The 14,566-nt window shown below is 36.3% G+C and overlaps 1 protein-coding gene across 1 annotated transcript in view; it reads left to right on the top strand.

Annotated features, from left to right (window-relative positions):
• The window catches only part of LOC135080047 (sodium channel protein 60E-like), a 174,028-nt gene that overhangs the window by 122,378 nt on the left and 37,084 nt on the right, over positions 1 to 14,566 (top strand). Inside the window, exons 3-7 of the mRNA XM_063974717.1 lie at positions 3,938 to 4,158; positions 8,118 to 8,310; positions 9,826 to 10,045; positions 13,286 to 13,420; positions 14,318 to 14,535. Coding sequence (XP_063830787.1) covers positions 3,938 to 4,158; positions 8,118 to 8,310; positions 9,826 to 10,045; positions 13,286 to 13,420; positions 14,318 to 14,535 — 987 coding nt within the window. The remainder of the gene's footprint in view (positions 1 to 3,937; positions 4,159 to 8,117; positions 8,311 to 9,825; positions 10,046 to 13,285; positions 13,421 to 14,317; positions 14,536 to 14,566) is intronic.

Raw genomic sequence — 14,566 nt, forward strand, 5'->3', positions numbered from 1 at the left:
ATGATTTAACTAAAGTGTTATTTTATGCATAATTTATTAACTTCTAAAATATATTCCCTATTGATAGATGACGTGCTTCGTATTTGGTTAAAAAGGTGTAGAATGTTATTTTGAAGATAACTTGCTTCCATAGAGATATAGAAAGATGCTAAGTAATGCGCTGAGTTCGAAACTCAGTGTCAAAGAAATCAAAATATGTGCTCATTATCCACTGCGGTATCAGTATTCAACGTTCGAATAATCTTTAGTAGTATGCAAGCAATGTAAACTGTTTACATTATAACGTCGCTGCTGTCATCATTGCTATCACAAGCAATATGTTCTGTTTTTGGGCATATTGTTGCGACACCGGCTCCGCCCCCTTATCACATTTCCCTTTAGTTTCTGTGATCTGTGCTTGCTTAGAAGTTGATATCAATTAAATATTCCTTAGTGCTTTTGATTTAAATTATTTTTTTTATTTTGACACGTGTTTGAAAAATCAAGAAATAGTCAATAATACAACAAATGAAAACGAAACATTGCATTGCAAGTTGCAATGTTTCAATATTGATGAGGAGATTCCATTGGAAAGTCTGTATTCATTCCTAGGATTCCCCTAACACCATCAAATTCAAGAGAATTCTAGAGAGTGCAGTTTCCCATCTCATGCTTAGGGCCACGGTTTAAAATAGCGTGGTTGCATAGAGCCTGCAACGGGCAACCGCGTGCGCTGCTCATACTAATTTTCGATACAAAAACAAGTGTTGGCTCACGAGTTTTAGCGGAGTTCCATGTGGTAGCGGGAGTAGACTTAAGGGAAATCTATGCTTCTCCGACGGCCAGTTGTAAGTTGTATACTCCAGAGTGTGCACACAATAGCCTGGTGATTTTAGCACCCGAAGGAAATGTTTCAATTTTGTTGTAGAAAGATATCATAATTTTGTAAGTATTCAGATATTTAAACATACCTAATAATTTGTAGGTTTTATATTAAAAAATATTATCATATAACAAAATTAATAATTTCTTAGAATAATTTAGTTTTATTAGAACCAGTTTCCACTTCTTCGCGGAAAAAGTCGCGGGCAAAAAGCTAGTATGGAATATGTAGTATTGCCCGCGGCTTTACTCGCGTGAAATTTAGTTTGCTACAGATCGTCAATTATATTGTTATTCTGGTCGACGCCAGGGATGGATGAGCATCGCTGTCGCTGGCGAAAGGGTCTTCTGGTTAAGGGTTCATGACGTAGTTCTCAGGCAAAATGAAATCCACTCATAGAAATTAATAAACTTAGTGTATTCACGAGAATAATTACACACAGCACTAGAGTCGTATCGTAACTGAGTGAACCAACGGTCTTGCGATAGGAACGTCCGACCCGAGTGATAGTTGAACACAAACTGCCTAGTACTGCTGTACTGTACTGTAAAGCTTCATCAAAATTTGTTCAGTAGTTTTTGCGTGAAAGAGTAACAAACATCGAAACATCCATACAAACTTTCGTATTTATAATATTAGTAAGACTTGTAAGAAGAAAGATAGTAAGATGAATTTATTTTAGTTATTTGTTAAATAATAATAATATTTATTTATTTCTTAGCTCTGTCTGATAATGGATCTGGAGGAGTTGCAATGGCCACCTCCATTGCAACTCCATAACAAAACAATAGAACCCTATGGAGTTTGGGCTTGTGTAATTCGCCTTGACGAATACTTAGTCTAGGTAAATGATATCCAGGGTCCGATGATGGAGCTGCAAGGGGGCAGATTTTTTTTCACTATGTGACTGTCTTTATTTTGTACTTAATATAATATATTTTACATATTATACTTATTCGTGTTTCATTATTAATCGAAATAAGTATAAAAATCTTTAAAAGACTAAATAAACTCTATTAAAATTTTAAATTAATTTATCATGTTTTAATACCTTATTGTACCTTAAAATTAATAACTTATATCAAGTCTTAATACGGTCACGGCTCAAGATTTTTTTGTCCATTTCGGCGTTCTTTTTACTCTTTTGTCGTTGCGTTGACAGTTTGTAGCTAAATTCGCGCGGAATATTTTTGTGAAATGGCTCTTAAGTTTAAAAACCACTTAAAACAGAAACCAAATACAAATTCAGTATTTTTGTTGTAACGGCGTCAAAAAAAATCGTCTTTACTCCGGCCCTTTTCACAAAACATTTCTTTGCCAGCAAATATAGTGATAAAAAAGCCCCTTAGTGCCCTATCTCCGCATCAACCGAATTCTCTCGTGCTAATGACAATATCGCATGACTCTTTGTCTTTAGATACGCGGTTATTATTTGAACGCAGCTTTGTTGATAAAACGACTTCATTTTGACTTCACTGCAAAATGGGTTGTCTTGTTTATTCTTTTAAGTGAGTGAAAAATATCTGAATGTATAGGTAGGTTAATCTATGATCTGAGGTTAATATTGATAGCTAAGATGGCTGCAAAAAAGTGTTTTTAATAACACTTTCAAAATTCAAATTCCTGACGTAAGAAGAGCTCGAAGTTAGCTAATAAGTTATGAGTTTTTCTGTTTCAATATATTAAGAAAGCTATAAAATGGAAAATTTCCCATCGCATCGGAACGTTTCTCGAGTGGCACCGCATTAACTTTCCAGAGTCTTTACTTCAAACCCAAGCTCATTAATAAACAAAATTAATAAATTATTCAAGACGTAGCATGTAAGTCAATTTATAACGCAATATGTCACGGTGTTAATGAATGCTGGTAAGTACTTATTATTATTCTGTGGTAATATTAAATTGCGACGTCGCTCGGCATTGTGGCGCCTTATCAAGCGGTTTCATCTTTAGATTTGTTAAAATAAATTAAACAAATTAAATGAGCAGTGAATTGTTAATCTTTTAAACAAAAACGGAAAAGTATTGAACTGAGTTTTTATTAAATAAAACTATAAATTATTTTTAAAAAAATAGCGAGCTAAAGCTTTTTTTTGGAATAAGTTATCACTTTTTATAAGCTACATAATAATGTACCTACACTGAAACAAGAAAAAAGGCTTGACGCTAACCTACTTCTCTAACCCTCTGTTTTTACTATAATTTTACAATACAAAAACCCGTTTTCGTAACGGTACTTAGTCAAACTTTGTTCAATAATTAGGGACAAGACCTTTACAAAACGGGATATTAAAAAACAAGCAACTTAATTGCAAACTCATAAACTTCCGATGGGGATTCGGGGGGTTAATTTTGATGTCGCTCGATAAAGCCGGGGTATAATGGCGGGAGCTTTTATCCCGGACGGGACCGCCGCAACCTTTTATTAAAAAGCCCCGGGACACCGCATCCCGGTTGAGAAATCTTTTTATAGGCGACGGCGTACACACGGTTTTAAAATAGTTTTTAAGAAGCTTAATATTGTGTGCCACATTACGTAAAGTGTAGTAGACACGAGTAAATAGCACCCTGTTTATTTTGAATGATTAATAATTCATTTTTTTTATATTTGCAGGAATTAATTTATTCTGCTTATTTATGCGAATGAGAATTATCCTAATAGTAGACATTATTTTTGCATTTATTATATTTTGAGATGGCTACTGCTATCTCATAAGAAAAATTGCCATGTAATTCTTTACAACCAGTTCTTTACAGGAGCACAATAATTGACTATTATCCTCCTTAATAACAAAAACTTAAACTCGCGTTGATCACTAGTTTAATTTTTTAAAGTAAACCAATGTTGGTCTCGCGTTTAACTTTTTTGTAATACGAGTAAGGCTGAGTTGCACCATCTTACTTTAACTTTGACAAACGTCAAAAATCTGTCAAACTCCATAAAAAAAGCACCGGTTATTGTTATTGTTACGGTTAAAATAAGGTGGTGAAACTCAGTCTTAGTCTACCAGCTACATAGCTAAATAGCTATCTATCTTGTCTCTACAATATTTTAACCTACCTTTTCTTCTTCAGGTACATTTTCTTGGCGATCTACACGGCGGAGATGATAATCAAGTGCATCGCGAAGGGTTTCATACTGAACAAGTACACCTACCTGCGGAACCCTTGGAATTGGCTGGACTTCGTGGTCATCACGTCAGGGTATGCCACCATCGGGATGGAGGTGGGAAACCTGGCTGGCTTGAGGACGTTCAGGGTGCTTAGAGCTTTGAAGACTGTATCTATTATGCCAGGTGAGTTAAGGACTTTTGTGTGTTTTTTTCTTCCTACATAACTAAACTTTTGTGCTTTAAAAAGATACCTACCTCTTTACTCTTTCGCGTTAACCCAAAAATATCATAAGACTTTTTTACCCAGTCAGCGTTTCAAGCTAAATCCTCTAAGCTAAATGCTTCGCAAAGTATGGATATTTTTATAAAATACTTCAGTATTTCAATTTGGAACTAAAGCGCTGAATATTTTTCTTGTATAATAAGGGTTTCTAATTTCATATCGACAGCCGCGTAGCTGATATCCTTTTCTAACGCGTCAAAGACACTTTTTCGTAAAAAGGTTAACAGCCTGCAAACCGTTACAAAACTATATTTTGGACAATTAATCCATTAAAACGACAGGAATCCGGAGCTAACTAAATGTAGGTACGCCGCCAAAAGCAACATAAAAGAAGTTCTAGGTATTTCCTCAAACCAATTAACAAGATTTAACGTCTCAATAATTATTCAGACATAGATTTGATCGAAAACCGCAACTCCCCATCAAGGCGCGACAAAACGCGGATCATTAACACGTTCGCCGCGACGTTATCTCGCGACAAAAACACGAGTCCATAAAACGGGCCGTTAAAACGACGCGAATTCGCCAAATGTCCTGACTCGTGATGGCTGGGCCTAGGGCTGCCAAATTGCTTAATCACTTAACTAACCGTTAACCTATACCTAACAATAACCGGTGTTTTTTTATGGAGTTTGACCGATTTTTGACGTTTGTTAAAGTTAAAGTAGGTAAGATGGTGCAACTCAGCCTTAGTGTTTTTAATGAGCTTTTACTCAATACTCATATCGTTTATTTAATTACATGTTGCATTTAAAAATACTTAAAGGGAATATATTTATAACTTAAAGAGGATGATAAGATAAAAACAATAGAGAGACAAAACCCGAAAAGTGCTACTCGGTCTTGTACCAAATAAATATTATTTTCGCTTGTTTTTTTCTTTACACATTTGTCATTTTTTTTGTTTGTTTAATGAAGGCTTCATTTAAAATACAAAACGTTAACGTTGTTATCTCAAAATGAATCTGCCAACCACTAAATCGTAACTCTCAGTGGAGTTGCATGCATAATTGCAGACCGCATTCTGTCTTCTATAGGTACATTGCAGTGATCCCAGACTTCGTACAGAAACATTTTGTTGATCAATATTATGATTTGTTATCCTCTTCCATAATACTGTTCATTCTTGCATATTACTTGAAAACACAACTGGTTTTCAGCATAGAGTTATAAAAAAATGTGGTTTAAAAAACACAAGATTCTTTGAAAATGAGCCCCCATTCTAGAACACACCTATTTCACTTAAAAATATTGACACTCGAGCAATTCCTCGACTTAACTTCACGTAAAAATATAGCCCCTCAAATCCTTAGAGTGCCTACTTACATCCAAGTTTGTGGTGGACAAATCCTGAGTGCAGCACGCTCTTTGAGGATTACAAGTTTGCAGAACTTTTGCTAAAGTTTAGACTGCTGGACATTGTGACAGGCTTTAATAAATTGTTTGAGAATCAAGCTAACTTAGATAGGTTGGTAATTTTGTAAGTGTAAGATATTACAAGATTAATTAACTTAGGATTTTCTTATTTGCAGATACATTATGTATTTGTTTTATAGCTGAATAATGTTTGGTAGCTACCATGTCTAAATAAGCAGCACTTGTCATTGTTTATAGCCTTTAAAATTAAAATTAAATTGGCCAGAGCCATTTTTAACGACTTTGACAACCATTAACACATAAAGCATCCTATACTTTGGTATTTTAAAAGTTTATTCTCATTTACTTTTTGATAGCCATGAAATTGCTAAGTAGTTCACAGAGTTAATGACGCGTCATAAGTCTACCTATATTTTTTTTATTCCATACGTATTACAATTAGAAAACAAAAGATCGTCTACTAAAATTGTCATAAAAAGTACGTAGGTACATCAATTGACTGCAAACATCAACAACCTCCCTATTTCCGTGACAGCCCTATGACAAGGGTACCGCCAAACGTTTAAATGTGTCTCTAATGCGTCCAAATTACAGTTTCTTGTGACCGAACGAATGAGCCATTACGCCTAGATTACAATCGTATCTAGAAAACGTTGGTAATTGTCAATAATTTAATATTTTGCATGCGTTTGCAAAGGTCGACGAATTGTAAATGACGCATTTTAAGTTAAGTCGCACTAAACTAACTAATTAACCCGGCGAACTTCGCACCGCCTACGTTTTTCAAAAATAATGAAGGATTCTAATGGTGAAAGACTTTTTCACTCCAGTGGTTTCCGAGCATATTCAATACAAACAAATAATGAAATGTTTCCTCTTTATAAATCTATGTAAATGTAGAAAACAATCTAAGTATATTTTGATTGCAAAATAGTTAAATGCTATTTTAGATTACAACTTAATTAAGATGCCAGTGTCTGTACTGCAAGACAAGTTGTGCTGAACTAGAATAAGTTACTGACACTTTAACAACAACCCGTTAAAACGATTGCAAATGAACAGAAGAGTCGTGCTAGTCTTAGACTTCTAATGCTATAAAAATGCATCTTCTAACTTGATTTCAAATTGCAATCAAATTAGTAAGTCGGAAGGTTTATTTTTACTACATCTAGGATAGTTTTATAAGCATTTAGCAATAATCTAAGGAATAATTAAACTTAAAGCAATCCCAGAAACGTCGTCTGAACGTAATGTCCCGGCCTACCCGGATCACTCATTTGCTAGATACCATCTCGCACCTTCGCTGAGTCAACGTTACGTAGCCGGATCACGATGCGTAAACCTTAGACATTTGCCCTTTGAGTAAATTAGAACCAGGGGAAATTGAATGCCGTAAAGACTCTGACAAACAGAGGACTTGGGCGAAGAATAACTTTTCATATAAATTGTCACAAAGTAGTATGTAACGCATATTAATTCGTTTCTAACTGACCTCTTCACAAGGATTTTAATTTCTATTTCGCAGTAAGTAGTATCTACCATTAGCGTTATAAAAAGGTTTTATTTAATTCTCTGTTAAATTGTTGTTTTATTTCTTCTTAAGTTCTTTTTAATCCTGGCCATTTGCACCTCACGCCTTGGATTAAAGAAAAAAGCTAAAACAGCGCGCGGAGAATTTCTCAATGATTAGTTAAGTTCGTTGGCCGTCTAATTTGTAATTTAATTTGTGCGTGGGGCTGGCAATTATAAAGGTTTAAGGAGATAAGTAAATTGATAAATTAGCTACACAAAAAGTTACTGGTAACTGAAAGTTATTTAAACCACAGTTTAAACTAACAAACTGTAACAAATCCAGTTGGTTAAAAAAACATTAATCCATAATAATTTTCCTACCTTGTCTTGGACATTAAACAGTATAGTTTTAGACGTGTTTTATCAAAATACAGGCAGTAATTTGATACTTAATATCAGGTTTAATCAATACAACGATAACTTCTAAAGCTCGATTCACACATATCAGTGAAGCCACAGTTCCATCACAGTGTCCGCTCAGTTCAGTATCAGTGCTACAGTGTTGCGTCAGTGAAATATTTTGAATATTTTAAAATGTCAGAGAGCTGTTTCAATATTCTTGTTCAGAAACTATGAAGTAAGTTATTTTGTTTTTGATGCCGCGGTGGCGTCCGTGATCCGACAAAAAATATCGTCGTCAACGAATACGTTTGTGATTGCCGGCGTCGGCACTGACACTGAGAGCACTGTGTCGTCACTGACACTGACAAGTGGGGATGCGTTCATAGAAACTGTATGAAAGAATATTTCGCACTGTGCCGGTACTGAGCCTGAACTGTGACTTCACTGATATACGAGTATGTGAATCAGCCTTAAAACACAAACCACTAAGAACTCAGAAATAATTAAGTAAAAAAATAGTTATTACTTCCACTTTTCCGTACTTTTCTGACCAGCACCTCTCTTGCAGGCCTGAAGACCATCATCAACGCACTGCTCCACTCCTTCAAACAGCTGGCGGAGGTCATGACCCTCACCATCTTCTGCCTTATGGTCTTCGCGCTGTTCGCCTTACAAGTCTACATGGGGGAGCTGAGGAACAAATGTGTGAGGAACCTCGTCGTGCCACCTGGGGAGAATTACACAGATGAAATGTGGTCACAGTAAGTAAAGCTTAAAATGACGGCTTAATGTTGTTTTTGTTTAAAAATATAACATTCCTGTTACCCCTCTAACTAAGCTAAATGCTTGTGTTTATAAGTGGCTTCAATACAATAGTTCAGGGGTCGAAAGTGTATAGCAGCTTCCATAGGAAAGCGAGGTTTAATAAAACCCACTACCCAGGATTCCCACAGACTCTCACAAATGTAGAAATCAGTAATTAGCCAATGGAATGAAGACGGAATGTATTTTGTCGAATAGCGTAAGGAACTTCGTTCCCACCATTTGTACTTACTACTTAACATGTATTTTCATTTATTTTGTTCACAGCGCTCTATTAAGAGTAGAATTTACAAATTAAAGTGTTTTTTATCCACAACGAGGAAGCTCTTGTCCTGTATCTCACCTGATGGTACAGTCGCGGAATGAAAAGGTTCGTCACCTTAGTGTCGGTTTTCGCTTGCACTAGGTACTGTAAGAGTCAAACCTGCCAACATTACAGTGCAAGAAACAGTGATGCTAACATTTAAATAAATACATATGACGTTTGCTAACGAATAAGGTTTTGCTTGTTTATTTTTCTATCCCATCAGTGCAATGTTACAAAATGTAGTTTTTTTCATAGAAATAATAATGGCAGGTTGAACCAACAAGAAGGTTTTAGTTTATCAATCATAATAATCTTGACAAGATAAATCGGCAAACAACTTTGATCTGAATAATTTTGAACTTTACTGACGAACAGTTAAAGATTATTTTCTCTAACTCGAGATTATTCTGTAACATAGTTTCAAAAGGTAATATGTGCTCGCGATTCGTTGAAGGAATCAATTTGAAAACTGACGAACCTTTTCATTCCGTGACTGTACATTTACATTACTCGTATTTGGTAGAAAATCTTCGTTTCTAAGAATTTACTTATACGTAAATTAAGCTAAGTGAAAGAATTTCACCTCAAAATATTTGCAAGTTATGTTTCCAACACAAAGCAGCCATGTCCGTGGTTTCTGTGTGTAGCGCCATAACTAACATAGTTAATATTACTTAGTCTGTTACCTCGTTATCATAATTGCATAATCTTCATGCCATTAACATAAGATGCGACAATGCCAGTGGTATATGGTTCAGTGAATATATTACATATAGCACATATTAATAATAGCTTGTAAGTGTCATCTAATATACCTATACATACCATTTCTACATCGCTCTTTTAAAGTCATCGTTATCAAAAGGCCCGTATTAAGATAACATCGATGATTCAAAATCTTGCCCCTAAAAATACTAGATGCCCAAAAAGATTCATATCATAGAGACACCAGTTTAACACTAACTCAATTCAAGCAACCAACAGAACCTTTCAACCTAAAGAAGTCCACTGCTGGATGATTTCCACAATTGATCCTGTGCTGTCCTCAGCTTTCCGCCACCTCAGTCATCGATCCACTGATTCTAAATTTAATAAAACTTTCTTTCACTTAACTTTCATAAGTACTTCAACCTTATTTAATTCACAGGTGGATAGCAGACCCTTCGAACTGGATAGTGGACGACGAAGACATCCCTATAATCTGCGGCAACCTGACAGGAGCGCGCCACTGCCCGCCTACTCACACCTGCCTCTGTGTGGGCCCAAACCCCAACCATGGGTACACCAACTTCGACAACTTCCTGTGGTCTATGCTCACCACCTTTCAACTCATCACGCTGGATTACTGGGAGAATGTGTATAACATGGTAAGAAGCTTCTATCTTTTGGAGTTTTAAAATTTTAGCTATAGGAACAGCTAGTGGGTTATTTGAGGCTCTATATGCTAAGAGGGCAGGGCTTACCTACCCATTAAACAAGGAAACATAGCAGTCGGTGAGTCTTATAAATTAGGCATCAAAGGATAGTGCCATCAATTTTTATAGCCTTTTTAATCTATTTCCAAAACACAAAAGACGTCCTCTAACGTTTAGGTTCTTAAAATCAATTTATAACGGAAGCTTTTCAAACGATACTTTTTAACATACGAAACAATACAAAAAAGCTGGTAGACCAGTTACTTTCAACACAAACGAATTTATAACAATAGTTTTACTTTATTTGATTTCTTCTCTAACAAACCTAAATCCACAGCCAAAGCGTGACAACGACCAACAAATTCGGACACGCGAGTCCCAACAACCAACTCGAATCCACCTCAATATTTAGATAGGTCTGCACATACGTTCCATCTAATCGAGAAGGTCCTGCCACAACAGAACCACTTGGAAGTGTAGACGTTTTGAGAGGAGAATTAATTAAGGGAACGGTAGCTCTTACATGTCATTATGAATACGCTTAGATACGACCGGACCAAAATTCATTTTGTAGACACACCCGACCCTCTAATCCTTAATAACAAGATGGCGAAACCACGAGATCATGACGGGCCAAAATCCTATTCCTTCATACAAAAACCCTAACGAGCACTTCAAGAAGAATCCAACAACCTATAGACACTAATTGGGGGCAATTATTTTTCCGTTAATGGCTCTAAAGAAATGTAAGACATATTTTCCTCGTCAATTTGTTAAGGGAAACTCTTGAAAAAATATTGTATTCTAGTTACAACCAAAGCTTCGGTCGTGTATTTTCGATTTCAAGGTAGGTAATAAACTATTCGATAGCTAGTAAGGATGACAATAACAAGTATGACTTCAAGTGTTATTTTATCTCGGACAAAGAGGTAAATAGAAATACAACATGAGTGAAGTTCTTTGATATTTTGAGTTGAGATGAGATTTGACTAAAAAAACAAGGTACCTAGGTATAATCGAAACATCAAAACATGACTAACCATCGTTTAAAACCTTATGTAATTCGAATTCAATATCATTAAATCTGCATCCCAGATTTGTACAGAATTATGCACCGACTTTGTTCTACGTTTTAATGGCACCTTTCCATTTTCAACTTTTACTGCGATAAGTTTTTGCATATTTTACCTCTCCTTCATTTCCTCCTAAATAAAATGCGAAGATCGAGGCGAGGTAAAACTGATTTAACTTGAACAAGCAACTCTAATGTCACTTTATACTATGTCTAAACATGGCCATGGAATAACTTACCTTATTTAGGTAGTCAATGTTTCTGATCAGTCTGATTGAGCCATGCCAGACGCCTACGGAGACGTCGGAGACATATTAAGTCGCACACTCTTTATTCACAAACTGAATTCCGTATTTTTGGCTCTGTCGGATGCTGTTCAACGTGATAGGCTATTATTGGCTTACGGATTTATAACCCACACAGGCAAAGAAGAAAAGGATTAAGTAACAGTTCCTAAAGTTGTTTTTGTAAGTTACGACCTTCTTATTTAAATTCAGCACATCTGGAATTGTTGCCACAATTAACGTAGTTCTCTTCTCGTCATCTGTACGTGATTCGTTACAATCCAGAGACAAAGCTGCAGTCTGAGCACACAGCTGCTCGTACAGTGCACCCGAGTTTTGTTTGCAGAACAATGCCGACACTCGTGTAAATTACTCGCGCAATATTTGAAGAGGGTATGAGGCGCAGTGTACCGAAGTACTCGGTTCACGGTGCAAATTCAGTTTGGAGACGAGCTTGAGAAACGGGGATATTTTATCTTGCTGCCGTAGAGCTGATTTAGGGTCTGCAAAATTGGGAAAGTAGATAAATGCGGCGACCATATTCATAAAGTGACTCAGTAAGTAGTAAGATCGCAGAAGTAATGTAACGGTCTTCCCTTTTATCGTATAAGTTGTAAGTACGAGTTACAACTAAAGTCCTGGTGTTACACTTTATGACTGCAATAGAGCTACATGGCGAGATCAAGCTGTGGACGTAACGTGTCTCCCGATTAAATAGTTAACAAACAAGATCGATTCAAAAGAGCCCAACTCTATCGCGGAGGTATTAAGTACTTATCTGCCGTTAAATAAAAAAAAGAAGGACGAAAACAAAATCGAAACACGAAAACCGACTCTAGGGCTAACGCAATACAAAACCAACAATTAACCTACATTGGCCCACGTCAATTGAGGGCTCGGGTCCATACTCAACCTCCCATTACAGCCGAGTCGATTGAATTACCTACTTAATCGATATTGAAATCAGTGGCTCGTTAGATTAATCAGTGAGGATAAATAGGATTGGGGTACTGGTAATTATAGCGAAACTTATTACCTTAACAGCTTGCTGCGAATGGGTTTTGTAATAACAATGGTTCAGCAGAAATTTAACATGAATGCTGCTACAAAGCGGCCGTCTGTCGTGAAAACACGCCATTTTTTAACAGTTAGCTGCACAGAAGGCGTGTGCCCACAATAAAAAGAAGTATTTATGTACAGACGACGGAACAAGCTTAACATGACTCCTTATGTAGTTGGATTAGATTCCATTATCCAACAAAAATGTTTAGTCTGAAATGACTGTGCATTTTCCACGAGCCAACGGCTATGGCTTTGTGATTCAAATTAGAGTTAATTTTCAGTGTTTACTTTGATTCAATAAGTTTTACCCTCGCTTTTTAGTCGGTCGACGAAACTTCTATTGTGTTAACTCAAAACAATGATTTGTTAAGTGCGATGTAAGCTTTAAATATTTAATCTCCGATGGTGGGTGACTAATACCTTATTTTTAACTTCAAAAGTCGAGTACGATGGGGAAGTAAACCCCGAACTTTAGTTTACTGGACGACATCTCTTACCTAACGTTTTTTATGACTGAAACTGATTGAGTATTCGCTTGACATGTGAGAGGTTCTTAAAATACATATTGTTATCAAAAGCACTCGATATATCGAACTACTTGATAAAAGTATCAATTTCTTTTATATCAATTAGGTAATAATCATCTTCAAACGTAAACAGATGCTTATTTCCGTAACATCTTGCATATGAATTTCTTTGTTTCAAGTACGTCTTCTTTTTCCTTTTTTTTTTTAAATTCTTCTCATTTGTCAATGTATTTTATATTTCCCACAGGTGCTGTCATCGTGCGGGCCGATGTCGGTCTCATTCTTCACAGTGGTGGTGTTCTTTGGGTCTTTCTACCTCATCAACCTGATGCTGGCTGTAGTGGCTCTCAGCTATGAAGAGGAGTCACAGATCACGCAAGAGGTAAGCCATACAGATGGTGACTGAGTTTGTTGCGCGCTTCTTCTCAGCACTTGCTTAATGTTTGTAAAAAGGCTCCTAGAGCATTTGACGATTTGTAAAAACTAATTTAGATGTCTATACAAATAAACATTATGATTTTGATTTTTAACATAAGAAATCTCTTTTCGCAAGCGAATAGCTTCTTTTCTTTTTGGTTGGATTTTGAATCTTGGCTTTGCGATTTTACTTTTATCGTTAATAACTTATTTTAGGGTGATAATTTCCAATTCTACAAAACAGTTCAAATAATCGTACAATATTGCTACAGGAAAAGAAATATCAAATGAATATGCTTAAACAACAAACAAACATAGGTAATTATTCAAAAACCAATGCTACACGTACCTACACTGTTGGTAAAATACATATTTTCGCGTTGAAAAAACAAACAACCGTGAAATTTTTTGCATTGCGTGTTTTCAGATCACCTCGGCTGCCTCGAATTTTCCCATTTAGTTTAGATTTAATAACCGTTGACCACGTAAAAAACCTATACGTATTTTATGTATGGCAGTGCAATATTTTATTGTTCTATGTAATAAAATGATTCACACGTTGTGTTCCTATTCAGAATATTTTTCCAAATACCTGTCGTGAAAGTTGGGCAGACATTTTCTGAAAACAAAAGTTATCTTGCCAAGTCTAGTTTCTCCCCTTCCTAAATACAAGATGTTTTATACTTATCTGACAAATAACGATGTAGAATAACAAGTCTAAAATTTTACCACCTCTACATTTTGGACTAATCGATTGTATCATTCTGGCAACATCCAACGAGTCGATAAACAGTACCAAAAACATTCGCGCTTTATTTTCACACTTTCAAGGCAATATTCCTCCAACTCTTAACAATTTCAGGAAAGAAAAAAGGACCTAAACGAGCACCGCGACGATTCCACATTCAGCTTCGACCCCACGTCCTTAGCTGTGCGGACGCTGGCCAAGGACTCTAAGGAGCGGATGGACACCAGAAAGTGGCTGCTGCTAGCCTCGTACTCTAGGAAGAGGACCAGGAGACGCAAGCGGGGGCGGAGCGCCATCCACCACGCGCCTGCAGTCGCCGCCGTGGCTGAGAGGTGAGTTGAAGACTATGGCCATGGCATATGT

Source organism: Ostrinia nubilalis, chromosome 17 (assembly GCF_963855985.1).
Source record: "Ostrinia nubilalis chromosome 17, ilOstNubi1.1, whole genome shotgun sequence".
NCBI classification, from domain to species: domain Eukaryota; kingdom Metazoa; phylum Arthropoda; class Insecta; order Lepidoptera; family Crambidae; genus Ostrinia; species Ostrinia nubilalis.